The following is a 27,473-nucleotide window of genomic DNA, read 5'->3' on the forward strand; positions in this document are numbered from 1 at the left end:
TTATGTTTAAATGTTACAATTCAGGTCTTCATGTAGTGAAAGAAAATCACTAACATTTTTTAACATATATAAATGTTGTACTTGCCACAACGTGGGGGTACAGGGACACACTATAGTTTTCATGTATGTATTCACATTAGGGGGACAATTGAACAATGTACAGATTTTCAGGACATAGGAACTTTAATTCACCAAAGTGGCATTCAACAGATTATAATGTATAGCAAGGTCATCCATAAAAATAACAAGAAACGATATTGTTACTATTTTAACTGCTATACAGCTATTCAAACCCAGATAGCAAATTGACTCAGAATGGAGTCCACTTGAACAGCGCAGCGGATCCATAACAGATAAGGATGGCGGATCCAGAACAGATCTGGGGCAGAACCGATCAGGACCCGTTTATAAAGCAGCTGATCCGTATCTAGTCATTCTCTCTGGATACCTTCAGATCCCTCATTTAATTATAGTATTCTGGCCAAAACTAGAAAAGAAATATTTCAAATTTAATATGCCTGCCTTTATTAATATTAATAACACATGATAAAATCATTCAAAACGTATAAATCTAAATTCACCCATTTTAGCCAGGAACAATTATACTATAAAAATAGTTCATTACAGACTGTATTTAGAGTTGTATTAATTATGTATACAATTGGAATACAGAAAATTAAAGGCAACCATATACTGAACAAATATTTTTATTTAATTAAGGATAAATAACACTTTTTTTAATCTAGCTCAAGAATCATTTAATTACATATATATATATATATTTTGTGTAAACTGGGTTTTTAAAAGATTGATGAATATTAACAAGCAATAAAACTATTTAAAGTAGTTAACTTGTCCTTATCTTAACTGGTAAACGAACACTGAACACGCAAGTTAAAGTTAAACAATAAAACACTGCATTTACATCTGCAAGACATCTACAATTAGATAGTTTGCTCATCTGCAATATTTCTCTGGAGACGTATGAACGTCTGTAATACATCTGTTTAAGATCTGGAGATCTGCTGCGTAAAGACATCTGCTAAACACCTTAGAAAGAGCAGCTTTATATCCATTCTAAATCATAAACATCTTACAGTCATCTTCTAGAGGTCTATATGACGTCTGACAGCAGACATCTCCCAGACGTATTGCAGATGAACAAACTATGTATTGTAGATGTCTTGCAGATGTATGCTTTCCATTAAGTTATGCTGCTGTTCATATTTAGCGTACTTTAACAAATGTCTGCATTATAGAAACACACAGAATTTTATGATTTCATTCAATTTATTTATTTTATACATTTGGCCCTTCTCTTCTTTAGTCATTCATTCATTCACTACATCCCTCCACCCCTTCCTCCCTTAGTCACACACTCACTCACCTATTTTATATACTTAAATTGCTGATTGATGAGAATGGCATTGCCCTCTAGGCCTCGTTTATCAATACAGTGTGCCAAAAAAAGTTTCCTTGTCTTCTTGATACTGAAATAACAAGACTAAGTCATCCTTTGCCTTGAAGAATAGATCCCTCAGGATCTTTCAGAGGACATTTTGTTGATCGTCCCCGTGCATCCACAAAAATACAGGCTCTGTCACCTCCCCACGAATTAAGTAACTACAAAATGTAATTTCTTTTGATGTTAAGTGCAATGTTCAATAAAGAGTTTATTAAAAAAGTATAACTGCCCTAAATTGTTTCTGCCGGAAGTAGACGCACCTTTGCGCATGCGCGTATTTGTAGCGGCGCGTCATTAAAATCACAGACGCAGAGCCGACGAGTCGACGGAACTTAAGGTCTGACTCGCAGTATTATTACTCTTCATAGATTAATAAGTCTGCGTGTAGGTTTAGTTTTTCATCATTTATCGGTCATTGTGTTTTTGGGAGCGGCGGCAGAGAGCTGAAACACTCTTGAAAAAGTTTACTCAACATCTACAACAGCATGAAGACGATCACTTTACTCTTGATCAACTCTCTTTTCATCAACGGTAGGTTCATAGACTAGTATTTATATGTATAAGTTCATTTAGCAACGCTTTACTTTCCTACTGGTCAAGACCTAAAATCGCAGCTGGGCTTACGAGGCTGAATCCAGCTTTCGTTTCGCAGTTTCTTATCCGATTCCGACCGGTGCCTGTCTGCGCGTGCTCGTGTCAGTGCGTGCGCGGGTCTGGGTGTGTTTTTTTATCGGTATGCTCGTGCGTCTGATCGCGTGCGTGTGTGCGTCTTTAGTACATACCTGTTTGAAAGTGCAATATTCTAGTGCACAGCATTTAATACGGTTTATGCATAATTGGTTAAATTAAGTGTATATTAGAAAAAGCCCTGTATGTACAGTTTTGTTATACTTTGCATATCTATAATTAACTGTCCCTCTTAGATCTTATGTAATGTGACGAGGGCATGCGATGCAAAGAGATATAAATAAAAAAACCGACTACGCCACCCCGGATCAGGTCCAGGGACCCACAAGTAATAAACACCACAAAGCTCACAGATTCATTACTGGCTGGGACGGATACAGACAAAAAGGGAGATGGCAAACCATTTATTTCACAGTCAATATAAAATACCAGTTAACATTTAATTTAAAGCCTTAAAACTCATGCCATCAAATTATTAATACTAAAAACACTCAAACGAAAAAAGGCGTCCGATGGATCCAAACACTCAGCAACCATTGTGCTCACTCACGTCACCACACGCCAAAACATCTCTGTTGTGAACACTGCAACCAGACCAACCACAGCACCACACACAGAGGATCTCGGCCGCGACCAATTCCCCAATTCTAGGACAGGAGAAAATTAATAAAACAAACAAACAAATTCAAAACAAAATCACTTTAAACAAAACAAATTAACCACAAAATAGCAGATTATAATTCACATATCACCCCTAGTCCGGTAATCACCCCTCTCGAAGTCCTCAGAGGGAGGAAAAAAATAAAGAGAGTTCAATGTCGTTACCTATAGCCTTATCAGCAGCGAGAAGCGGAACGCTTCACATAGGCACGTCGAGGGAAACAAAATAATTAGTAATTTCTAGAAGTTTCTGTCCCTTAAGTAAGAGTATCACTCGCCTAAGACCCGGAACAAAGACACGGTCTCAGGCGCGGCAGAGAGAGAGAGAGAGAGATCACGTGAATCAACCCGAAAAGCAGCGAACTGTCCACTTCGTCCGGGAATAACCCGGTTCAGGCATCCGCTACGAAGTTAGATGAGAAAGCAGGTAAATTGAACAAATCCATGCAAACAATCGTAACGCTGTCTGTCTCCGGTCAGGAATACAACCCGCTTCAGGTATCCGCTACGAAGTTAGACGAGAGGGAAGGTAAATGAACAAAGCAGCACGGATAGTGGTGACACTGTTGATCTCCCGTCCAGAAACACTCCAGTTCAGACAGTCATTGTACGTGCAGATAATATGATAGCGCTACTCCATAAGGGAGAATCACAGTCTTCAAATGAAGCCAGTTCAGCCTTCTAATAGCGTAGGTTCAGCATTTAACTGACATAGATTCAACCTCTAAGTGGCGCCGGTTCAGCCTGCTGCAACACCTCCAACACCCCAAGTCACTGCAAGAATATAACAAACGAATGAATTAGAGCGAAAATACGTTCCCGTAACCCCACACGTGAAAGAGAGTAACAAACCTGCAGCCAATAACCCGTAATGCACCACGCACTGGACGCGGAACTTGTCTAATAGCTCGCCGAAAAATAACCAGCCATTCAAAAGTGCCCGCAGTACTCCTCAGCCACACTGTAATTAAATGAATCTCCATTTACCCTGTTCGACATTAAATCTCTATACTTTAACTGCCACTGGTAGCTCTTACCTGCTAGACGTGTAGCCCAACCCACCGGAAATGACGACACTTCCTGAAGTCCTGTAGGACACACCTATCTGGCCTACCAGTGCTGCCTACTTTTATACTCCTGGACCGTACCATTTCATCAAGCATAGGTAGATCGGGCGATCGCATCACCACAGTAAATTAATTATTTTCATCTTTGATGTATTTCTATTTTTGTTCTATATGTATTTTTTTTCATTTCCTGTGTTGGTCTATACTGTATTTGTTCATTCTGAGCTCGTTAAACCACAACACCTTGATTGTCTGTGTGTGCACAATAGGCAAATAAAGCTTATTAGATTGTTTGTTTGATCCATTGCTCTTATACAATTTATTATACTCTTATTAGTCTCATCCAGTGCGTTATACAAAAATGTATTGCTACTATGTAGTTACATGTATATAGATTTATGTAAACTTTGTCACTTGTTGTATGTACAGAAAACGACTATTGTTAGAACTGTGTTTTTGTACAGATATGTTTATTGTATTCATTGTCCTTTGACTGTTAGATTCGCTATATTGGTTGGAATTGCACACAAGCTTCTCACCTACTGTTGCATTGTGCATATGCTAGAGTGACAATAAAAGTCATTAGAATTTTTGAATTTTAATATTATGAAATATAACGACACAACAACATTTCAATGTACCATCCTGCTGTTTATACTAGATATGACTTACATGGTGCTTTTACAGACATGTGGACATCTCTACTGTTGCAGTTTTTTGTCATGGACACATGAAGTTATTGGAAGGTACATGAGACATATGAATAAGATATAAGTACCAATACAAATCAGTTTGAAAGAGCACTTTTGGCACATTTTGGGGTGCAATATCTCAACTTTATTTGAAGGTGCGTTTAGAGGCCTACATTGGGGTTATACCCTGTATCCTTGACTACCACCTAGCCAAAAAGCAGACATTTTTACTTTATTACTTTTAAGTTATGGACCACTGAATTTGGCATATCTCACAGTACGTTCTTATGGGCCGTTGCACTTATGGGACATTTTGAGGTGCTACGGCTCAGGGAATAGCTACTGAGTATTTTTAATTAAGTGGATGAACTTATATTTTATACAAAATAAAGTCTTGAAGCTGCTCAACCATCTCGGTTAATCTGGTTGTCTGGTTTAAGCAAGTATAAAATGGAAATAACTGGTTAAGCTGGTCCTCCCAGTCTGTCCAAAGCTGGCAAAGGTAACTGAACCCATCCATACTACTATACTTAATCAACTGCGCCATATAAAACAATCCAACCAGTTTAGGCTTAGATTAAGACTGCTCAACATCAAAAACTGATAAACACGCTCAAACTTATTTTTACCATGCACTATGATGCATCATGCTTTGCACCTAATGCAATAGCCATCCATAACCAAATGTACATACCTATGCTGTACTATGTGCACAATATCAAGTTTGTAAAGTCAGACAGTTGTTTGTCAAACAGTTATCTGTCCAACTGCGTTATACTTCTTGTGAAGGAACACACTTAATACTTTCCACCAAACTTGGTAATGTGACATAAAAAGCGAGTCTGGTTTGTTTGAGTGGCATTTGGAATTGTTGTAGACTACAGTTTATGGAACTGGCCATGACATACCTTTAGTAAAAGTCATGTTTGCTCACAAGTATATTTTGATTGGTCATCTTACACAATAGCTGATCTAAGTACGTTAATTATACTTTATTTATAGTTTGTCAAGTAAACTTTGTGCGTCATCCAAGTAGGCATACTGCCAATTAAACAATAGTGTTAACGTTACATCATACACCATGTATAATAACACTATATTTTCCCTTACATAGCAAAAATGTATGTATGAATTAATTTGCTTACCTGTAAACATCTTCAGACATATTGTCATGGGGTCCTAGCTCGACTAGCTGTCACATTTTTAGTCCAGGTAGGCGTAGGTTTAAGTTTATTTAGTTAGTCAGTTAATTGTACCAATTTACCAACGCGATAACTGTCACACGAAAAAGTATAGTTTACCACGAAAAAGAGTGAGTTCGAAAAACACATATGAACTTCGATGAAATGATGATCTTCGCGGTCATTACAGTCCCTACGTAATTTTGTGCCAACAAATCTGAGCAAGTAAAGGTCGCCTCCAAATGGACGAACAACGAAATGTTTCATATGTTTTTAACATTTTGTTGGCTCATTTAAAAGTAAACCATTTATTAGGAAGTGGAAAATTAAATATTATTTAATTGTTATAAAAGTATACCTTATAAAAGGCTACTGTTTGCGCCTGCACTAACTTCCTATTGCCCTGACCAATCAGTGTCCAGAAAAGTGCACACAAATCTTCTCTGGGACGAGTAGTATGTTTAAGAAGGTATTATGCGCATATATCTATACATGTATGTATGCGGATTACTTTTTTCACGCATTACAAATGATTAATATTCAGAGTGGAGATAGAACAGTTTTTTAGGCAGCCTATCAAAGTAATATTGAGAATGGTAGGGGAGTGGTTAATGGAGGTCACACACGCGCACACACTCAAAATGTCCCTTAAGTGCACACACGCGCATGCACACAGACACACGCACACATACACAAGCTTAGAAAAAAATGTTTTTTTTAACAGACTCAAAAATGTATAGAAGATAAAGGCGAGATGGTCCCCAAGCTAAGCGTGAATAAGAAACCGGAAAAGCGGATGCTCTGCGTTTTTAAGGTGGAACGGATAGCGTCAATAAGAAACTGCGAATAAGAAGCTGGATTCAGACTCGTGTTGGGCTTCCTGGGACTATAACGTCTGTAAGAAAACGAGACCCCAAGGTTCCTAATACGGAGTATCTCCAATGACGTAGAATGTAAACCAGTGTTAACCAGTTGCGTTGCTAGGCCATTTTTAAGGGAGCTAAAACCCCTTAAAGTTCTAGCCTAGCCTCCCTAAAATATTGTGAGTAACTAAGTATGTAATCTGATCAAGTAGAAATCGCTTTTAATGCCCTTTAAAACTCTTATTATGTAAAGGGCAACAGGCTGAGTTACTTGGCGAGCGCATTCTTCAGTTCCCAACAGCACATTAAAGTGAATGTCATAAGCCGAGTACACGGTGTGTGCATCAACATGACATCTTTATCCGAAGCCAACAGGAACACAATACGCGTGCTTTGGATCGCCGTATTTATATTAAAATGCCTATTTTTTAAAGCCGCCAGTTGCTAAATTAACGTCATAAGCCGCCACGCCGGGCGTCGATCGACGTTAAGTAAATTAAGTCAAGTCATGATTAAAGGTTTCCTGCAGCTCAGTGGTAAGAGCATTGCATGGGTTTGATCCCAGGGGATTGCACATACATATGTATAAATGTATAGGACATTGTAATGTAAGACGCTTTGCGTCTGCCAAATGCATAAATGTAAATTTAAAGGTAGTTCACCCCCAAAACGAAATTCTGTCATCATTTACCATTGGTCCCCATTGACTTTTATTGTATGAAGAAAAGTCAATGTGGACGAACAGTTTTCTGTTACTAACTTTCTTCCAATTATCTTCACCTAGTTGATTGTGGCATTTATTAAATGGATTTGTGGCTGTTGTTGTCACTTTGAATTGTAAATGTTGCAGATTGATCGATTAATGTGATTCTATATTATATACTTTTCTGCATATTCTTTCTTAATTATTTATTTTAGTAATGTATACAGTTTGTGGTGCTTGGAGAGTGGCTATATATATATATTTTTCTATATTTATAATTATCCCCATTGGAGGCTGAGCCCCCCCTAGTATTGAAAACCTAGAATCGCCCCTGGTGTAAGCCAAAGTTGAGTACTTCATATCGTTGCAGGTTGCGAATATGACTTCCTCTGACTTTTTCCCAATCACATATCAGACCAAAAAGCCAGTTATTCTTAATTAAATGAAAATGATTGAAAAGTGGCTAACTATTGTTTAATAGTGAAGTTGTAGGGTAAGGTTTGGGTGAACGACTGGCAACTTAACTAAACAAACCTGACGGGCAATATTGTGCCTCCCACCATGGATGAGGGAAGAAGCTGGAAGTGCGAATTCTGTTTCAGTACAAAGAACAGAAGAGTAGGGTTGGAGAAAGGACTCTACTGTGCTTGTGGATGTGCTATTTTTTCGTAACAGAGACATATGAAGTGATGACAAAACCATATGCCGACTGTACATTACAGTACGTTCTGTATGTTCATGCTGTATTCTGCTTCATTTGCTTTTGCAAAATGCGTTTGTTTGGTAGGCTACTTTACACATCGCATAATGTTTTCAACAAAATATGCACAGCATATAATGTAAGCTTGTAAACGTCCTGGTGTCGCCCCTTGTTAACAGACTTTCATCTCTCACTCTTTGTGTTCTTCAGGTGTGTTTGATGATGAGACTGAGACAGTGTCAGTGAATGAAGGAGATTCTGTTACTCTACACACTCATCTTAATGAACTACAGACAGATGATGTGATAGTGTGGAGGTTTAATGGCGATCGCATAGCTAAAATCAACAGAGCGGTCAACAACAGTGATCCAGTTTATGACTCTGATGTGAGATTTACTGACAAACTGAAGATGAATCCTCAGACTGGAGATCTCACCATCACACACATCACATCTGAACACACTGGACTTTATGAACTAGAGATCATCAACGGAGAGACAGAAACAAAGTCATTCAGTGTCAGTGAGTATCACAAGATTTATTTAAGTAATGATTTTATTAACATAATCATTCAAAATCCCGAACAATGGCAGTGTGAAATAACAGACATTTGTAGATGTGATGTAAAAGTTATTGTCTGATGGTAAAACTGTCAAACATTCTGTCGTAAATAAATTGTCACGTCAGTACAGTTAAATCAAAATATAGGAAATCTGTCATGTCAACATCATCATCCTGCTATTCACAACATCGTTATGATCGAATAAAACAGAAACACTTTCTTAAATAAATATGGCAAGTGTTTATTTTATTACTACATATGTTTAAAAACATCATAGTCATAATTTTTAGCCAGAGAAGTTTGCTTGTTTCAGTTTGACAAAAATTATCCATTTAATTTTCTGTACAAGTGTTGCCCACACTTAAATGTTTAGATGAGTTCTTTGTTTTCCTTTTTGATGTCCTATTAATCTGGTTTGAGAATGTTAGTGTTCATCTGTATTAACAATCAGTCCTTAAAGCTTGTGTCTTGATCACATGAGACTTAATGTGAGACATCTGTCTGTTCTTCACTTTCTCCTGAGGTTTACTAACTCTTTTTTCCCCCCCCTCGACTGTATCTGTTTCTTCTGCAGGTGTATTTCCTAAAATGGAGACTGTGAAAGAGAGAGATTCTGTCTCTCTACACATTAATGTTACTGATGAACAGAGAAATGAGAAGATACACTGGAAGATCAAACACAACAACTCTCCTGTAGCTGAAATCATTACAGAGAATAGAAATATCTCAACACCTTTTATTGAAGAGAGATTCAGAGACAGACTGAAGCTGGATGATCAGACTGGAGATCTCAACATCACACACATGAAGAACGAAGACTCTGGACAGTATGAAGCAGATGTCACCATCGGACACACACACACTATACACAAGACATTCAGTTTCACTGACTCAGGTGAGGAGATCTCTTCAATATAATTAAAGTATTTCCATCTCAATTGATATTAAAACTACTATTATACAATATTAAAAAAAAATTGTCAATAAATCTGTCACTGTAATATTTCAAATGCAGTCGATCAGTTTTTGTTTCACTGACTCTTCTTTATGTCAGTGCTCTTACACACAAATACATGACGATTATTTAGTAACAGTTTCACATTAAAATATTTTTTATAGTCCTGGTCAGAATTATTGGCACACGTTGGAGCCGATAGCCTTGTTGTCTTTAAAATATCTTTAAAAGAAACATTGGCCCCCAACGACAATAAAAACATCATGGAAATAAATCTGCGTGGATCACACACACAAGGACTTTGTCGATAGTTAATGGATCTTCAGCTCATTTAATTGTTTGACTGATTAATGTTATTTTAGTAGTGAAATGTGAAGTGAACTTTGAACCTCCACTTAAAGACTGTTGACATGTTTACAGAAAGAATGAGAAAGTGTCGTCTTGTGTGTAATGTCCTGATAATTCATATATACACAAAAAAAAACTCCTGTAAACACACAGTAATGCATGACATCAACACAATCCTTCTGTTATTGCAACTGATATATATTTTTAATATTTTTTCCTTCTGTTTAATTCACTCACAGATCATGTAAACATTGAATGTTTTAATCTAATCTGATAATAATTACTAATATTTATGATCAGACTGATGAATTCTTTATTAATACTAATATCTCCCTCTCTGTCATTTTACAGAAGTGAGTGAAAGATTCATCAATGGTGAAGGTGAAGATGTTAGATCCTCCACAGGTCTGTCTTCAGGAGTGATAGCAGGAATATGTGCTGCTGCTGCTGCTGCTGCTGCTGCTGCTGCTGCTGCTGCTGCTGGTGTTGTTGGTGTTGTGATCTACCTTCGCCGCAAAATGAGACATCAAGGTAAGAATCATGTACAGCTGATATAACAAGAGTAAAATCATCTTATTTATTGTGCTGCAGTGGAGATTGAATTGATGTAAACATGTTTGTTTAATTTCAGGGTTTATATGTTTTGTGGATTTTGTGTTCATCTTGGTTTGGTTTTATCACATAACGACAACATAATACTGAAGAAAAGCTTTGTTAATACATTTACACTGGGGCTTTTAATTAATTACATAATTACTTTGTAGTGATTGTGTTAAAGTCAAATATTTAATTGTGAGTGTTAAAGTAATAGTGAACAAGAATGCAGGAGCGCCTGTCGCACACAAACAAACAAACAATCCATTCTGTTCTAGAATGATTAAAAGACGCCAGCAAATCTATTAAAACAAACACAGAAATCTACAACACTTCTGTCAGTGAAATCTAGCGGCAAGGTTGCGAATTGCATGCGTTAGCACAAGTCTGAACCGAGAATAACCGAGTTTGCAATCGTGCCGTGTCCAGCAGGCTCACAGGGAAAACAACTGTAACCGTTACACACCACACCATATATAATCGATCGGGCTGGGGGTCTTCGATAGGGGTGCAAAAAAACACCAAAAACGTCCAAGTGACTTAACATTGCGTCCAACTTTAACGGGTGTAGCTCGAAACAAGAATTTCGTACTAACATGAGGGTTAACACATTTGATGCCTCTGTAAGAACATGCATCACATTGGGGTTTAAGTTGTACCCCTGGAGTGTAAGAGCCCCCAAAAGTTCCCCGTTGACTTAACGTGGGGCAGGAAACATGCCCATATAAGGCGTCAAAACTGTCATAACTTTCCCGTGTTGAATATCTTCGCAGTACAACCAATTAGAGACAAGGGGGTGGGCTTATTTGTCTCAGGCAACAAATCTGTGTCACATGGTCATCATGACGGTAGGATGCCACGCCCCTAGCAACCACAAGGCCACGACTGCCCACTTAAGCAGTCTCTCTACACACCAAATTACAAAGCTTCTCTGGATCTTCCCTTTTGTAACACGATGACCAGAACCAAATCTACTGTTATCTGCAGTTAAATGCATTTCACACACAGTAATGCATGACATCAACACAATCCTTCTGTTATTGCAACTGATATATATTTTTAATATTTTTTCCTTCTGTTTAATTCACTCACAGATCATGTAAACATTGAATGTTTTAATCTAATCTGATAATAATTACTAATATTTATGATCAGACTGATGAATTCTTTATTAATACTAATATCTCCCTCTCTGTCATTTTACAGAAGTGAGTGAAAGATTCATCAATGGTGAAGGTGAAGATGTTAGATCCTCCACAGGTCTGTCTTCAGGAGTGATAGCAGGAATATGTGCTGCTGCTGCTGCTGCTGCTGCTGCTGCTGCTGCTGCTGCTGCTGGTGTTGTTGGTGTTGTGATCTACCTTCGCCGCAAAATGAGACATCAAGGTAAGAATCATGTACAGCTGATATAACAAGAGTAAAATCATCTTATTTATTGTGCTGCAGTGGAGATTGAATTGATGTAAACATGTTTGTTTAATTTCAGGGTTTATATGTTTTGTGGATTTTGTGTTCATCTTGGTTTGGTTTTATCACATAACGACAACATAATACTGAAGAAAAGCTTTGTTAATACATTTACACTGGGGCTTTTAATTAATTACATAATTACTTTGTAGTGATTGTGTTAAAGTCAAATATTTAATTGTGAGTGTTAAAGTAATAGTGAACAAGAATGCAGGAGCGCCTGTCGCACACAAACAAACAAACAATCCATTCTGTTCTAGAATGATTAAAAGACGCCAGCAAATCTATTAAAACAAACACAGAAATCTACAACACTTCTGTCAGTGAAATCTAGCGGCAAGGTTGCGAATTGCATGCGTTAGCACAAGTCTGAACCGAGAATAACCGAGTTTGCAATCGTGCCGTGTCCAGCAGGCTCACAGGGAAAACAACTGTAACCGTTACACACCACACCATATATAATCGATCGGGCTGGGGGTCTTCGATAGGGGTGCAAAAAAACACCAAAAACGTCCAAGTGACTTAACATTGCGTCCAACTTTAACGGGTGTAGCTCGAAACAAGAATTTCGTACTAACATGAGGGTTAACACATTTGATGCCTCTGTAAGAACATGCATCACATTGGGGTTTAAGTTGTACCCCTGGAGTGTAAGAGCCCCCAAAAGTTCCCCGTTGACTTAACGTGGGGCAGGAAACATGCCCATATAAGGCGTCAAAACTGTCATAACTTTCCCGTGTTGAATATCTTCGCAGTACAACCAATTAGAGACAAGGGGGTGGGCTTATTTGTCTCAGGCAACAAATCTGTGTCACATGGTCATCATGACGGTAGGATGCCACGCCCCTAGCAACCACAAGGCCACGACTGCCCACTTAAGCAGTCTCTCTACACACCAAATTACAAAGCTTCTCTGGATCTTCCCTTTTGTAACACGATGACCAGAACCAAATCTACTGTTATCTGCAGTTAAATGCATTTCACAGATGGGTAGCATTGTTGGGGCTTTATGGGCACTTTATTTAAGGTAAAAGTACCTAAGAATGGGTTAAAATAATAGACACAAAACATTTTAAGTATTTTTTTAACTCAATTTTAGTGACTTCAGTTTCTATTGTAAAGCTTCAAGAAAGTTTAAAACTGGTGTTTTCGTACTTTCATACTTTCCACATTACAAATCATTCTGATGAATTTTCAGATTTTTTTAGAACAATTTTGCGCAGAATTAACAAAATAAATGGTCTGCAGATTATATCTGGCCCTCCTCATGATCTTCAGTGCTTTACCAACTGACCTACTGAAACACTTTATACAGGAATGAATCTGTACATTTTTGTCTCTGCTTCTCCAGTTCATTTTATTTTATTTGTTGTCTGTGTTTCTTACAGATTCAAACACGGGACAGGAGTCAACGGACACAAATGAGTCATTGATGGATGGAGGCGGCAGCAGTCTTAACGAAACTGCAGTGTAACATGATCAACATCACACACATCAATAAGTTCAAAATGAATCTATGTGTGCTGTTGTGATAAATATTTCCCTTTGATTTGGCAGCAAAAAATATTAGAATAAGAATTGAAATCTTGTAAAGATAGATTTTATATGGGCTACCTTTAGACAATGGGCCTCATTCATGAAACACGAGCAGAACAATTTTTTGTTGTTTTGATGTAAACTTTCATATTCATGAAAATGTTTCCATTTTCAAAACGTCAGTTTGTACGATAGAAATTCAACCTGCTCCATACCACCTGTACATGGTGTGTAAAATATTCAAAGTTCTGTATTCTTGTAGAAAAACTGATGACACTCCATTGTGATGCACTGTGTGTCATAATGATATATCACAAGTTTTCTTTAGTAACTGCTTTTTACTCTTTAACTTAGTAAAACACAGAGCTGGTCACTGTCATTTTTACACAGCCGTCTAATCACAGTGTAGCAGTTGCAGGACAAACACTACATTTACCAACCATCATACACAACAATAGAGAAGTTTATATTGATGGTTAGTACAATTTGATTACAGTATATTCGGTAATGCAGAGTTAAATCTATTACTTTTGTGGTAAGCATATAGCCAATTTTTTTGCATTTATGCAATAATTTGCCAAACAGAGAATGAAGTCCAAAGGATCCAGCATTCCTATATTATACTAATTATGAATGAGTGTGGAAGTGCACCCTGTTTACGAGTGACTGGAATTCACTTACATACACATTTTTTAAGTAGTATTTGTGACTCTGCAGGAAAGTTTTTGAGAAGGTGCGAATATTTTACATGGTTATTTTATTATTATTTTATCCATGTATATTTTATTAAACGCAATAAGGCGGCATATAAATGTCTTAAATTATTTTTAAAAGAATGTTTTTAAAATATTGCAATAAGGTTTTATGTAGAAACAATTGAAAGTCACTTTGTGATTTTACAGACAGCTTTGGTTTATCTGAAGATTTTATTGCAGAAGGCTTATAGTCTTTAAAGGTGTCATGAAATAAGATAGCACTTTTAAACTTTTAAGAATTTTAAGCTTTTGTTATATAATAGCTCATCGTATTTAAATGAACATCCTCTAAGTGTTTCAGAACTGAAGTCGTCCTTGTTACTGAAATGACAACTTTTATTGACACCAGGCCCAGCGAACGCCACGTCCTGGAATGTTCGAGAATGACTAAAGTGATGTACACATAGTAGACACATTCCTTTATATGTGATGATTGACAAACTTGTAAACATGGCGGCAAATTTTCCGGCTAAGGATTAGTTTTGTCCGTCAGTTTAAACTAAATCGCTAACTGTGTTGTGTTAATGCTCAGAAGGATGCATCTCACAGAGCTCTTTGTTGGTTATAAATAAGCGTTTTTATACTTGATGTTGGTCTTCGATCAAAAAGCCGCGGTATGGATGAATGGTCAGTTGCGGATTTATTGGTCTTATAAATGAAATGTGCATTTTAAGGTTTATTTTCATCTGTTCTTTATTTGCTTATTTTTTCTGTAAAGATCTGGCGACCCTGTCACTTTTCTGAAGGGCTTTCTAGAACGGCTTACCCCGTGTCATATGTGCAAAAGTGAGGACTTCTTTCACTGTTATTTTTATTTAGAGCGACCAAGTATCAAACATGCAACATATTGTGCAGCGCCTGGTTGTGGAAGAACACAGTCGCTTCCTTCTGATTCTGATATTAGGAGTAATTGGTTGAAGATTGTTTAACAACATTGTGTGCTGTTTACTTAATTTCACCGTGAAATCTTTTGTAAACATGGCTCTCATCGTTGCTGGATCTGAGATTTTAAGCCAATGCTGTGCCGTCAATATTGATACTACTGGATTCTTATGTGAGGGAAAATATATGTACGATGCGTTTCTAGAGATTGCATTAATATGTCCTGATTATGTGTAACAAACGTGTCTAACAAAGTTTACAGAAGGCTCAAACTACACACATAGCTTGTCAAAAAGAGGCACATAGAGATGTACATCACAGTGCACACCGCTATCTTTTGGAACAGTTATCCAATCACATCAGTGGGCGTTTACTTTCAAGGCGGCCCCGCCCACAAAAAACGAGCGTTTCTTGAATCTGCCTTAAAACACGGGGAGAAAATAGCCTATTTATTTTTGTGTTTGATGTTTTTTAATGTAAAAACCATGAGAAAACGCCATAACTAGACCTCGGACAACAGTATAAAATAATAAAAAAGGCAGTTCATGACACCTGTAAATCTTATTTTAAGGTTTGCCTTTGGTTTGTTATTAAGAGAATCTCTTTCATTATTTTTTATTTGTTTTTTTAAACAACTACCTAAATATTTTTGATCATATGTAATAATATATATTTATTTATTTGTGTATGTTTTTTGTCTTATGAAAAGACTCAGAGAACAGCATTAACATGAAAAATCTTATTTTAAGGTCTGCCAATGGTTTATTGTTAGAAGTGTTGCGTTTTATTTTTTATTGTTATTTTTTTATGTGTTTCTGACTATGTGCATCTCCTGGGGAAGGAACCAATGTCCTTTGTGTTGCTAGTCCCATACTCTAACCACTGAGCCAAAGGAAAGCTAATAATATAAAAGTAAATATATATTAATACATTTTCTGTCTTATAGAAAGAATGTAAATGCATTGACCAGAATTCAGACAGATTGTTTCTGATCACTGTTTACTAACCCAGAAATAATCTCTGTTTCTACTACTGTGAACTATTGCACTACTACGATTGTGAGTTGAAGATGATAAATTGCAAAAGCTGTGCTGCTCATCTGAAGTTGTGTCAAATAAAGTCGTTATATTCAAAATCACAATGCTGTTTTATTTCTGCGAGACGTTTTATAGAAACATTGTCGTTCTTATAGACATTAGATAGAATAATTCAATTGTGTGATCTGTTGTATTGAAACTGGTTTTAAACTTGTTTTTATGTAAATGGGAAAACTAATGTTTGGAGAAACACGTTTCATTAACACTACCCTACGCTACAGTTAACGCATTAACATATCGATAGGTAGCGACAGTGATGCCAAAAGTGGACTGAAGGCTGTTGTGATGTATTTATTGTGGATGCAACGTCTAACTTTAGAAGTGGGCCGGTTTTGTGGTCCTGGCTATGCTGACGGATACGTTTGGGAAATTCTGAAGCATGGATGAAAACAAACGATTATCTGTTGGATACATAGACAGTGTAAAGATGAAAAGCGTGATACCTCTTTTATCAAAACAACTTATAACTAAGTAAAACCACAGTTATTCAAAAACGAACACTTGGAGATGCATCAAACAAAAAATATCTTTGGAAATTATTTATTTGAAGTGTAATTGGAATTAATTGTGTGGCTCCTGTACCATTACTGTATTGCTCCTGTCCCAGGGCTGTATTGTTTTAAAACACTACATGTTCTCCTTAATATTTGTGGTTTTAGTGTATGTAATATATAAATTAATTATTTAATACAATTAAATAAAAACAATAAAAAAAAAAATTGGTATCAGTTTTCGGCCGAGTGCATTTTCATTGCACCGCTATTATATATTGCACTTTCATTCATGGTGTCTCAAAAAAAGCACAGTTGAGTACACGTAGATCCACTTACATTTATCTTAAAGTGTACCTAACATATGTTTTTTTAGGCCCTGCTTTGGTTTATGGAGTGTCCAACAATAAGTTGATGTACATAGAATGTGTAAAAACACTATAATCTTGTAATAATAGCCAGTTATTCGTGCCTTACTTCTTGACTGACTCTCAAATGATTCGTTCCGCGATTCACCCTTCTAGGCCCCTCCTACCCGGTAACCTTGTGTCATGTGATTGGTCAGATCGTGTTGTCTGTTGTGATTGGTCAAACGCGTTCATCATTTGTCGCAAATGGAACGCCTACCATCATTACGGTGTTACGGTTTACATGTGGTTGGATGTCTTTATATATATAACAGTATATATAACATATAACAGTATTATACATGGACTAGTTGACAGGGCATACAGTGTACCGTGTTCGTATCTTCAGATGTTATTACAATACAGATAGACTCGACTAGGTTCTTGAAACAAATACTTTGAGAATTCGTGGATTGAACAAATAAATCAGCCGAGTAAATAGCAAGATAAACAAACTGTAACACCCCAGAAATAACGCTACATGCTAATGTTAGCGTTATATGCATTAGATAAACACAGACATAAGGTACGAAAATATTTCTTGAAGTTCAGGGGTTATACTCCTTCGGTATTCTTTGAAAAATGCATTGTAACCACTTTTCCCTCAGATGTTCTTGCTTAGGTAGCTAAAATAAGACGGACTTAGTTTCACACCGTAGAACACAGACTCTAGACATGATACACACGCATCACGAACGAGCGACAGTGTTTGGGGGAGGAGACATACGTTTTCCCGGCGGTCTCAGCAACACGTTCATGTATAGTGACGTAAACATGCATCCACCACCCGTTTGTGTGATTCAGAGTCGACTCCCATTTTTACAAGCAAATAACTTCGTTATTTATTCACTTTCGGAATTACAACTTGGCAGACAGCTTACTTTCAAACACGGCAACATAACAGACAGCATGAAACGTCATTTTCATGATCTCATGTTACGTACGCTTTAAAAAGTACTAAAAACTTTTTTACATTAAGTACAAACTTAGTGTGAGAAAGTAGCGCACTTAAAGTATTTTAGTGTTTCATAGTGCACGTTTTTTTCACCTGGTTTTTTTTTGCCCACAGGATGTGTGGCCGAGGTCTGAGATCTTGATGTCAAGAATAGTTTTCTGAGTACAACTTCTGCTGTCTCTTGCTAAAGCGGTCAAAATAACAGCCTGTAAAATTGACATTGCACAATCAAAAGCATAATTACTTTTCTACATTCGACAGATGCTTTTGAGTGATTAACAAATGCATTTTATCATTAGATGAGTTCACTCGGACTAAACCCACGAGTGGCTCATGCAATGCTTTTAATGTGCAACAGGAACGGCATTAAAGCATCGATTATCATGCATACATCTTTGAATTGTGATATTAATAATTCACATTCATACAGTTTAAAGCTCACAGTAGTAGCACTTTAAAGCAATCTTTTATTAACATTCATGCATGTATTAATTTGCTTTAATGAAGTGTGGAGTATATGTTCCAGACAACAAAAGATAAGTCACGCCCTATTCACAAACTAACACTCTTCACACCTCTGACAAACAACAAATGCATTTCATATTCAGCAACAGAACAAAACCACATTTCTCTCCTTTCACTTTAACCCAAAATTGTAACATGTAAGGTGTCACTTGCATTCAGATTGTATTATTTTTATCAAATTCATTCAAATTAGATTTTCATTTTCAGTCTTGAGTGACACTTTCAGTCCCGTGGATGGTTGAAGGCAATGCTGCTCTTCTTTGCTTTTCTCTCGTTGTCCTCCTGTTGTCTGAAGGGTAAGTTATAAACATATTTCATGCTGTATAGTAGCTGAATAATAATGAACAATTTAAATCACTCTGGAGATTTGCATTCTCCAGTTTAGCTTTGTTAAATATATACCTGTGATGTCACAGGTGTCTCTGTACTCGATGTTGCTGTTGAGAATGGGATTTCTGGTGTGTTATTGATGGTTGTATTTGTTATGTGTTGTTACATGTTGATGTCATTTTTGTCAATTACAGTTGTTGTTGATGCAACAGATATATAAGGAGATTTTCCGAAAGGACAATAAACAGCATAATAACAATAATCTTACTATAGGATCTAGTTTAGAAACAATTTCTTTATTCTCACATCAGGTACAGAATTACTGCTGTTATTTTTTTAACAATGAATTCATAAAAACATTGGATTGTATTGAACACAAGGTCATGTTTGAGACTCATTAGAATCTCAAAATAATAACTGTAAAAAATAACATTGTTATCAATTGAATCGTTATCTCAGAGTATTATATTTATAGTGCTATTGTAAAACTATACTTTTAAATGGGCTTTGACTTAAATAAATAATAATGAAGCGTATTCGGTCAATAAATGCGGATGAGCACAGATCATGAATGCAAAGCGCTAAATGTTGAAGTATGTCAATAATTCTCAAGACTGAAATTGAAGGGGAAAAATAGACACGATTTCAGATAATGGGTCTTTATTGTTGTAGTGTTACTGCTTTTTGTTTATTCATTTATACAATATATTAGCTAAAAAAATGATTTGTGTCCTGACCTAAGTTGTCATTAGATGTTTAGGCCGTTGGCGGGATAATTTACACTGACAATTATCTTATAACGTGTTGTTATTTAATTAGATTAAATACAGTAAAAGTATTTATTGATTCTTTTATTCTTGATTTATATTTTTTAATACTGTTATTTACTCAAATAGTTCTGATGCAGAAAAGTTAATTAAAAAGTACATTTCTATTTTTGGAGGATTTAAGAGGATTAGGCCATTGTGTTGGTATTGCAAGATATAAGATATAAGGATTTATTATGAATTGTTCAGGAAACTCTCTGATATACTCTACAAATTCTTATTTTTGTGAACCCTCTTAGCAGCCTACATGACAATACAAAAACCACAAAAGCACGCTGTGCAAAGTTACGAATGAGCTAGTGCAAGTGTGTGCACACATACTGTAGGTGTGAATGTGTAGTGTACACTGCATGAGCAGCAATAGTTATGTTCACAAACCAATTCTTTTCTCAGGGTTACATGTGTATTGTAAACATGTAAGCAAACAGTATAGGCTATAGTAGCCAATGTACAGCATGTATATAGTGTTAGTATGTAAACTTACAGTATACTGTATTGACATGCGCATGTAATGTAGAAGCACTATACGTGCAATGAAGACATGGTGGATATGTATGTGCAAAAAGACTTAAAAAAAACATAATTTAGCAGAAATTATGAGTGTAAATTTACATGGAAAACAGGAAAGACTATTATCTTGCGGTATATTTTTTTACATGATTTTTTCACGGTGTAGGATTGGCTATGTTGTATGTTTTATGCTTTGCGTTGATGGAGGTAGAGACAATGGATGGGAGTCATTCACTAGCCTGATGGTCTGGTAATTGAAGCTGTCTATCTTGATGTTTAGTCTTTAAGTCTTGCAGTGCCAGCCTGATGGATTGGTAGACTGAATGACATTGATGGCTCTCTTAAAAGATCTGGTCTTGTAAAAAGCACTGTGTTTCATAGGCTCAATGAGGCCCGTAGCCAGCCAAGAGGATGGGGTGGTTCTTTTTCTCAAAAAGTAGACCTTTTTCTCACACGTTCATTTAATTATACTGCGTTATACACAAATTATGCAGGGGAACGTTAATGAAGGGGTAGAAAAGTAACATGAATTATTTATTTAAATGTTAAGTTATGTCTCAAAACATCTGGTGCCCAAATATTTTGAGTTAAAAACATAATGTAAAAGCTGAAAAGCTATCATCATGATCAGAAAACAAAGATACTAAATTTACCTTTTAATGCCACCCTTACTAGAATTGATCTCTAAATAAAAAGTGCGTTTGGCACTAGATAAAGAGTAGAGCGCTGAAAGATCATCAACTTAAATGAATGTCTCGGGATCTGCCAAGTGAGGAGGAATTACAACACCCTGAAATCCGAATAATTGGCTGCCGTTGTTTAAAAGGACACTTGTTTATTACAAAAACAGACTTTAATTCTGGACCTTTGACAGGGAGGGGTGGGCTTTTGAAGCCCCCTGCCTACAGACATGTCAATATTGGTTTTGTATTTCTCTGTAATGTGGAAAAATGTTAGAAATGATCCAAATAAGATTTTTTTTCCTGAACTTAAAACTATTATCTGATGTCCGTCTTCCTTAGGGTTTATGTCAGAATAAACACTCACAGTGTGGCCTGGAGACTCTTTTACTGCACAGAATGGGTTTATTTCACGATAACAACTGGCTGCCTGTATATTATCCCATTTATTACACGGCTAATGTGCCATAAGTGAGTTATTGAACATGAAATATTTTAGTACCTAATTAGTATTCAACTTGTATTGTTAATATAATCTTATATGTATTATTTAAAATATATATTTATTTAATTTAGTGTAATATTAAACTGCATCTGTCAAAATGACTCACAGTATTAGATGTGCACATTATTTGTTTAGAGTGGTCATTATCGGGGAATAACTGACCTCTGGCCAATCAGAATCAAGTATTCCAGTGCTCTGTGTAATACTAATATGTAACTTTTCGTTGGGTATTTTTACGTTGAATATTTTTTTATATATTTTTTTGTTTTTCTCCCCGGCCCTAAACCAGGGTCATATCACAATACCTTACGTTACAAATTCAAGTCCAATGGTCTTTGATGTCAGTCCACTGTTCTACAGGTGTGTTTGGTGATGCGGATGATGTGAAGTCGGTGATGGAGGGAGATTCTGTTACTCTACACGCTGATCTCACTCACATGCAGAAAGATGATCTGATCGAGTGGAGCTATAAAACTCGAAAGACTATCATAGTCAGAGTCAACCGAGAAGCCAATAAAGTCTCAGTATACGATTATGTTCATGATGGGATGTTCAGAGACAGACTGCAGGTGGATGATCAGACTGGATCTCTCACCATCACAAACATCACAACTCAACACTCTGGTCTTTATCACATCACCATCAGCGGCAAACAGAAGACCTCATACACATTTAACGTTACTGTCTATGGTGAGTGCATAAAAGTTATCAATATCCATGGAAGTATTTAGGGTCAAATTACATAGCTGTTAAATTTCAGTGTAAAATCATCCATTCAAGTTTTGGGATATCAAAGCTTTTTATATTTAAAAATATTAATAAAAATAAATCCTGATAATAAAAAGAACACATGGTTAATGTTTATATTATTTGCCATTCATAGTTAGTTCTCTTTTTTATTAAATGTTTTCCAGCTTTTCTGCCCATTCCTGTCATCAGCAGTTACTGTTCACAGAATCCACCTTCATCTTCAGTGTCAAAATATGTGTTGTTGTGTTCAGTGATGAATGTGTCACATGTGAGTCTCTCCTGGTATAATGAAAGTCATGTACACTCCAGCATCACTGTTTCTGATCTTAACATCAGACTCTCTCTACCTCTGGAGGTGGAATATCAGGATACAAACACATACAGATGTGTCATCAACAACACATTCACAAACCAAACACAACATCTCAACATCACTCAACACTGTCAGCTCAATCAGTGTTCAGGTGAGTCACATGTGATGTTTGCATTTATTCACAAATCCCAAGTGCACATTGCAAGATTTTCAAAGTCATCAGAATTTATTAATTTCAGACTGCTTGACATTTACATTTATCCAAAGCGTCTTGCAGGCTATGCATTTTATTTAATCAGTAATTCAGTTCCCCCAGGACATATAATGCTGCAAAGCTCTACCACTGAGCATGACTGGAGTAACATTTAGTCGCTGCTATGTGGGTCAAAGACAGGGGGTTACACATTGCATGACTTTACAACAGGAAGAATTGCAGACAGCTCTGTCTGGTCCGCAAACATCTTGGTATAGGCCACTCGAGCGTGTGTGCATGCAACAGGAAGTTTGCAATGCTCTACGAGGCCTTAAAAAGTCCAATGCCCTTAACACAGGTTATTCTCAAACTTGGGTAGGGTGCAGGTTTTTTTTAACTAAGGATAGTTTTTTTATTTTGTGGTCCCAAAAAAAGACTTATAGTGTAAAATGTTAACATAAAAGTAACACTATATTAAAAAAATCAACAATTTGAGTTGGTAGCCTTGCTTTTATGTTATTGTATTGTACAAATTTGCTGATTATATTTCATTAAATACCACAAAAAAGACGTAGCCCCGCTGGATCCATCTAGGGGGACCCAGTTTGAGAACCACTGCCATAATTCAAGACTCACTAGCTTGAATACATTTTCGGAGCAGTATTTGAGGCTAAGCGTATCCCATCATGCATCATGTTTAGGATATAAATTATGAGATCTTGCAAGATGTTGCGCAAATCTTTTCAGTGTTAATTAGATATTATATAATAATTTGGTAGCAAAATGTAAAGTGTTGCACATACATGCGTGCAGAGACGGCCACAACTACATCAAAAGGAATTTAGTTACAAATTACAAATACTCATAAAATGTATTTAAATAAAACATTTTTACAACAGTTTTTTGTGTTTTATTTAAATACATTTTATATTTAATTAAAATACACCGTTTTAAATTGTAGTTAGATAAGCTACAAGCTACTCATTCTGAAAGAACAGAATGTAGCTTTTGGTCGCACTACACCGCTACTTTCTTAAAAAAGTAATAAAGTACTGGAAAATCTACACAGCTTTAAAAGTAGTTAAGCTACCCCATTGATTTTCATAGTATTTATTTTCCCTACTATGGCAGTAAAGGGAATTGAGATTTGACATTCTTCCAGATATTTTCCTGTTGGTTCATCAGAACAACAAATGTATACAGGTTTGGAACAATTTGAGGGTGAGTAAATGATGACAGAATTTTCATTATTGTGTAAACTGTACCTTTAATGGAATGAAAGTTCACAATAGTCTAGAACAGTGTTTCCCAATCTAAAATCCTTTGGGTTCTTACCGTTTAATACAATTTAAATACATATTTCAAATACATATAATTAAAATTCTGCCCTTCTATGAATGCGTGCGTGTGTGTGTTTTCAGCCTGTCTGTATCACTGGTTGTTAATCTTTGAGTCCTTTACAAATTCATCATCCATTGCATGTTCTGTAGACACTAACAGGGGCGGAGCCAGCCGATTTTGCCGGGGCTTCAGCCCCGGATGTTTTGAGTGTAGCCCCGATTCCCGAACGAGAAAAAAAAAAAAAAAATCCCTTTTTTTTTTTTTTTGAGCCTATGTAAACCCGCGAAATCATAAGTTGTCCTATTTGCGCTTTGGCTTTGCACGTACTGCATAGTGCATACAGCCTGTAAAAATAGACCTTAAAAATAATCTAGCCTAGAGTATAGGCTACATTTCTTTGCTGTCGTTTCTTCCTGTTGAATATGCAGCAGGTAGGGGAGGAGCTAGCAGCAAAGTCAAGTGTCTGAGAGAGTGTTGTTAATAACGACAGACAGCGGGCAGGAAAAATGAAGCAAACGAGACTTTGGGGATTTTTTGGAAAGAAGTCAGTGGGTAAGAATTCATTTTTTTTAATCCTTTAAATCTAAAGATCATCATCTGGATGTCTTCTTTCACTGTATGTCTATTTGTTTAACTAGCTATTAGGGTACTAGCATCACTTGTATGTTACTAGCATCTGATAGAAGTTAGTAGGGGTGTGTGCCAAAAAATCGATTCACAGAAGAATCTAGATTCTCATTTGCAACGATTCAGAATCGATCTGAAATGTCCAATAATCGATTTAATAAATTAATTAGGGCTGGGCAAATTAACGCGTTAACGCGGGCGATTCATTTTTTCAGCTTAACGCATTAAAAATATTTAACGCAAATAACGCAGCGTCCGTTTTTATATCCATTTTGCTTAGCGTTACATGATCATCACGCTTATTCATGTAAATACTTCCAAGCGTGACAAGACACAAGAGAACGCGCTGTATGCCAATGTCCTGTGTGTGTGTGTGTGCGTCTTATGTCAGCTAATCAAGGGACACACACACACACACACACACAGACTACAGCAGGTGATGAGAAAGACTACAGCAGGTGATGAGAGAGAAATATAACTAATATAGAAGGACATACCAGATAGACAGCAAGAGGTGAATAGTGTATGTTGTATGTTGACTCTGTGTATATGTATTGAGCATAATGTTAAAGATGTATAATGTTATCATGCTCAGTTGAGCAATGGTTATGCTCTTCATATCCAAAAAAAAGGTTGTGCTCAGTTGAGCACTGAGAGGATGTTAGCCTGCCTTGAAGATAATGTTAAAGATGTATTTTGACTGAAAGTAAAGTGTTACTGACTGTAATAAAAAAAAAAAACCTCTTCGAGTGATCCCTGTATTTGCATTAAATGTTCTGGCCTAAGCCCCGGATGTCCTTCAATGCTGGAAACGCCCCTGGACACTAATAAACTTGCTCTTCTCTCACTTGGTTCTTGTTTAACAACAGCTATAAGACAATAAGATTTGTGATTCCTGTAGCAAACGTTTTTCTCCAAAAAAGAAACACATGCCGTTTTTATCCTTTGCTTTATTTCAGCATCAATTATCTGATTGTTGACTTATGAAACATGGTGATTTAAAAACTTGCAATTAAAAATATCAGTTCTGTTTGGAAGTCACTCACACACTTCACAATACTTACAATATATTTAAAGATTCTTTGTCTTACAGAGACATTGTTGGTTAACAGAGGCCTTGTTAAAACTGATCGGTTTCATATTTTTCTTCGATTCCCTCAGACTGTGTGTGCTGTTGTTCTATTTCCGAAGCCGTCATCCGATTGGTCATCTCTGCAGTGGTGGGCGTGGCTACAGTTGGTTTTCTTGTTTATGATGTCAAATCTACCAGAGTTGAAAAGAGGAGGAGAGTTTAAACATTACCATCGATCATCACTGATGAACTGTACATTCTCACATCTAAGATGGTTAGGGCTTTGTTATTTACTTACATTTTCAGTAACAAATAAATTGGTGTTGATGTTAAACATGTTAAGTCACTTGTAACATTTGCCTGGATTGGCCATCACAAGCTGGTTGCATGGATGCATATGACAACATTTGACCAATAGCATCTTTTGGCTAAACACTAAGGTGTGGCAGATTCTGGATCATATGGTAGGATATATAAAATAACTGCTTGAAGTCTAAATTCAACATTCAAATGAATGAAAACATACAGAACGCTTTTCTCAGAGGTGTCTTTGAGTAATGCAGCCTAAAGGCTGGAAAATCACATGTTGAATGAAATCTTAAAATACACATAACAATGTTTTATTATTGTGTTTGATAAAAACATGTTTTTAAAAATAAAAGCTCTCTGAACAATTAACCGTAACTGACTGCATTGGGTTAATAAAACAAACAAGCCATTCACAGACGGGTATTTACAAAAACAGTTAATATATTTTTTGGGGTTTGTAATATTTTGTAACTATCTTTTATTGTTCATTCGTTTGCGATGGTTTGGCTTCAGAATGTAGACTTTCTGTATATTTATTACAGGCTTAGTGTTATATTTCTTAAGAGGACTTCTGAAATTAAATTATAATTTATCATGTGATGCTGATTTATTAATATAAGCATTAGGTGGCTGCTTCATGGTAGCAAATTTAAGAGTACTGCATTGTGCTATAGAAGGCATATTTAACATGGAACCTGTGGTTAAAATGTGTATAAAATGCAACCAGCCTGCCAAAAATGGGGTCAATGCACTTTTACAATAATACAATCATGGCTACATTTACATTTATTCATTTGGCAGACGTTAGAGAGCGCATTAAAAAAAAATAGACACGCTACGCATTACTGTCATCGTTCTTAAGGCCAGTGTAAGCGGTTTACACTTGATGCGGACGGCAACTGGCAGCCAGTGAAGTGAAATAAGGAGGCGTGTTGAATGAATGGGGCTTTCAATTATCCATGGAAAATAACTCATATTTGATCCACAAAAAACAGGTAAATCCCCTGGGTGGATATTAATGGACAGGCACACAAGCAAGAGAGGGTTAAAAGGTACCTAGAGGTGGTTTGATACTAAACTTTTAAAGTACATATAAAACATAATGGTAGATATATAAGCAACTACTAAAATCTTTAGCGGGGTATAGTTGGAGTGCATCATGTACATCAATAAAGGAATATTCTCTTATCTCGATCCATCTTGGATTACGGATGCATAGTTTATAATTCAGCAGTAAACACTGGGCGGTTGGAGAGGGTGCAGGGCATGGGCGGATCTACAGGGGGGCAAGGGGGGCAGGTGCCCCCCACTCTAGAGCCTTGCTCCCCCCCAGCTGCCCCCCTAACTTTGATGATCAAAAAACTGTACTTACAAAAACAACCCACCACTATGTCCAATACATTTACCAAAAGTGAACAATTTAA

General features: G+C 36.5%; 2 protein-coding genes and 1 long non-coding RNA gene across 5 annotated transcripts; 2 read left to right on the forward strand and 1 right to left on the reverse strand.

Moving 5' to 3' along the window:
- The first annotated feature begins 970 nt into the window (after positions 1-970).
- On the forward strand, positions 971-16,234 carry LOC130430400 (uncharacterized). Its single transcript, XM_056759503.1, has 6 exons — positions 971-1,996; positions 8,229-8,540; positions 9,155-9,475; positions 10,235-10,414; positions 11,684-11,863; positions 13,333-16,234. The coding sequence occupies exons 1-6, from the start codon at positions 1,951-1,953 to the stop codon at positions 13,416-13,418; spliced, it is 1,125 nt and encodes a 374-aa protein (XP_056615481.1). The 5' UTR covers positions 971-1,950; the 3' UTR covers positions 13,419-16,234.
- On the reverse strand, positions 2,541-4,838 carry LOC130430415 (uncharacterized). 2 transcript variants are annotated; one of them, XR_008907784.1, is made up of 3 exons: positions 3,850-4,834; positions 3,665-3,773; positions 2,541-3,586 (listed from the first exon to the last, which is right to left on the reverse strand). It is a non-coding gene; the product is annotated as an uncharacterized LOC130430415 (long non-coding RNA). The 2 variants fall into 2 exon arrangements; XR_008907783.1 differs by having other exon boundaries at positions 3,665-4,838.
- Positions 16,235-18,668: 2,434 nt separating the features above from the next.
- Positions 18,669-27,311, forward strand: LOC130430407 (uncharacterized). 2 transcript variants are annotated; one of them, XM_056759513.1, is made up of 5 exons: positions 18,669-18,888; positions 21,805-22,134; positions 22,359-22,462; positions 22,550-22,658; positions 25,830-27,311. In XM_056759513.1, the coding sequence occupies exons 1-5, from the start codon at positions 18,840-18,842 to the stop codon at positions 25,961-25,963; spliced, it is 726 nt and encodes a 241-aa protein (XP_056615491.1). In that variant the 5' UTR covers positions 18,669-18,839; the 3' UTR covers positions 25,964-27,311. The 2 variants fall into 2 exon arrangements, with proteins under 2 accessions (XP_056615491.1, XP_056615490.1); XM_056759512.1 differs by having other exon boundaries at positions 22,359-22,658; positions 25,830-27,309.
- Positions 27,312-27,473: the final 162 nt, after the last annotated feature.

The sequence above is a fragment of the Triplophysa dalaica genome, chromosome 10 (genome assembly GCF_015846415.1).
Source record: "Triplophysa dalaica isolate WHDGS20190420 chromosome 10, ASM1584641v1, whole genome shotgun sequence".
Classification (NCBI taxonomy): domain Eukaryota; kingdom Metazoa; phylum Chordata; class Actinopteri; order Cypriniformes; family Nemacheilidae; genus Triplophysa; species Triplophysa dalaica.

Bases quoted from the DNA above. Each gene is read 5' to 3' on its own strand.
- LOC130430400 (XM_056759503.1), top strand. From the start codon at position 1,951: ATGAAGACGATCACTTTACTCTTGATCAACTCTCTTTTCATCAACG. The intron at 8,541-9,154 runs GTGAGTATCACA...TTTCTTCTGCAG, and splicing joins AACAAAGTCATTCAGTGTCA to GTGTATTTCCTAAAATGGAG. The intron at 11,864-13,332 runs GTAAGAATCATG...TGTTTCTTACAG, and splicing joins CCGCAAAATGAGACATCAAG to ATTCAAACACGGGACAGGAG.
- LOC130430407 (XM_056759512.1), top strand. From the start codon at position 18,840: ATGCTGCTCTTCTTTGCTTTTCTCTCGTTGTCCTCCTGTTGTCTGAAG. The intron at 18,889-21,804 runs GTAAGTTATAAA...ACTGTTCTACAG, and splicing joins GTCCTCCTGTTGTCTGAAGG to GTGTGTTTGGTGATGCGGAT. The intron at 22,135-22,358 runs GTGAGTGCATAA...AATGTTTTCCAG, and splicing joins ATTTAACGTTACTGTCTATG to CTTTTCTGCCCATTCCTGTC.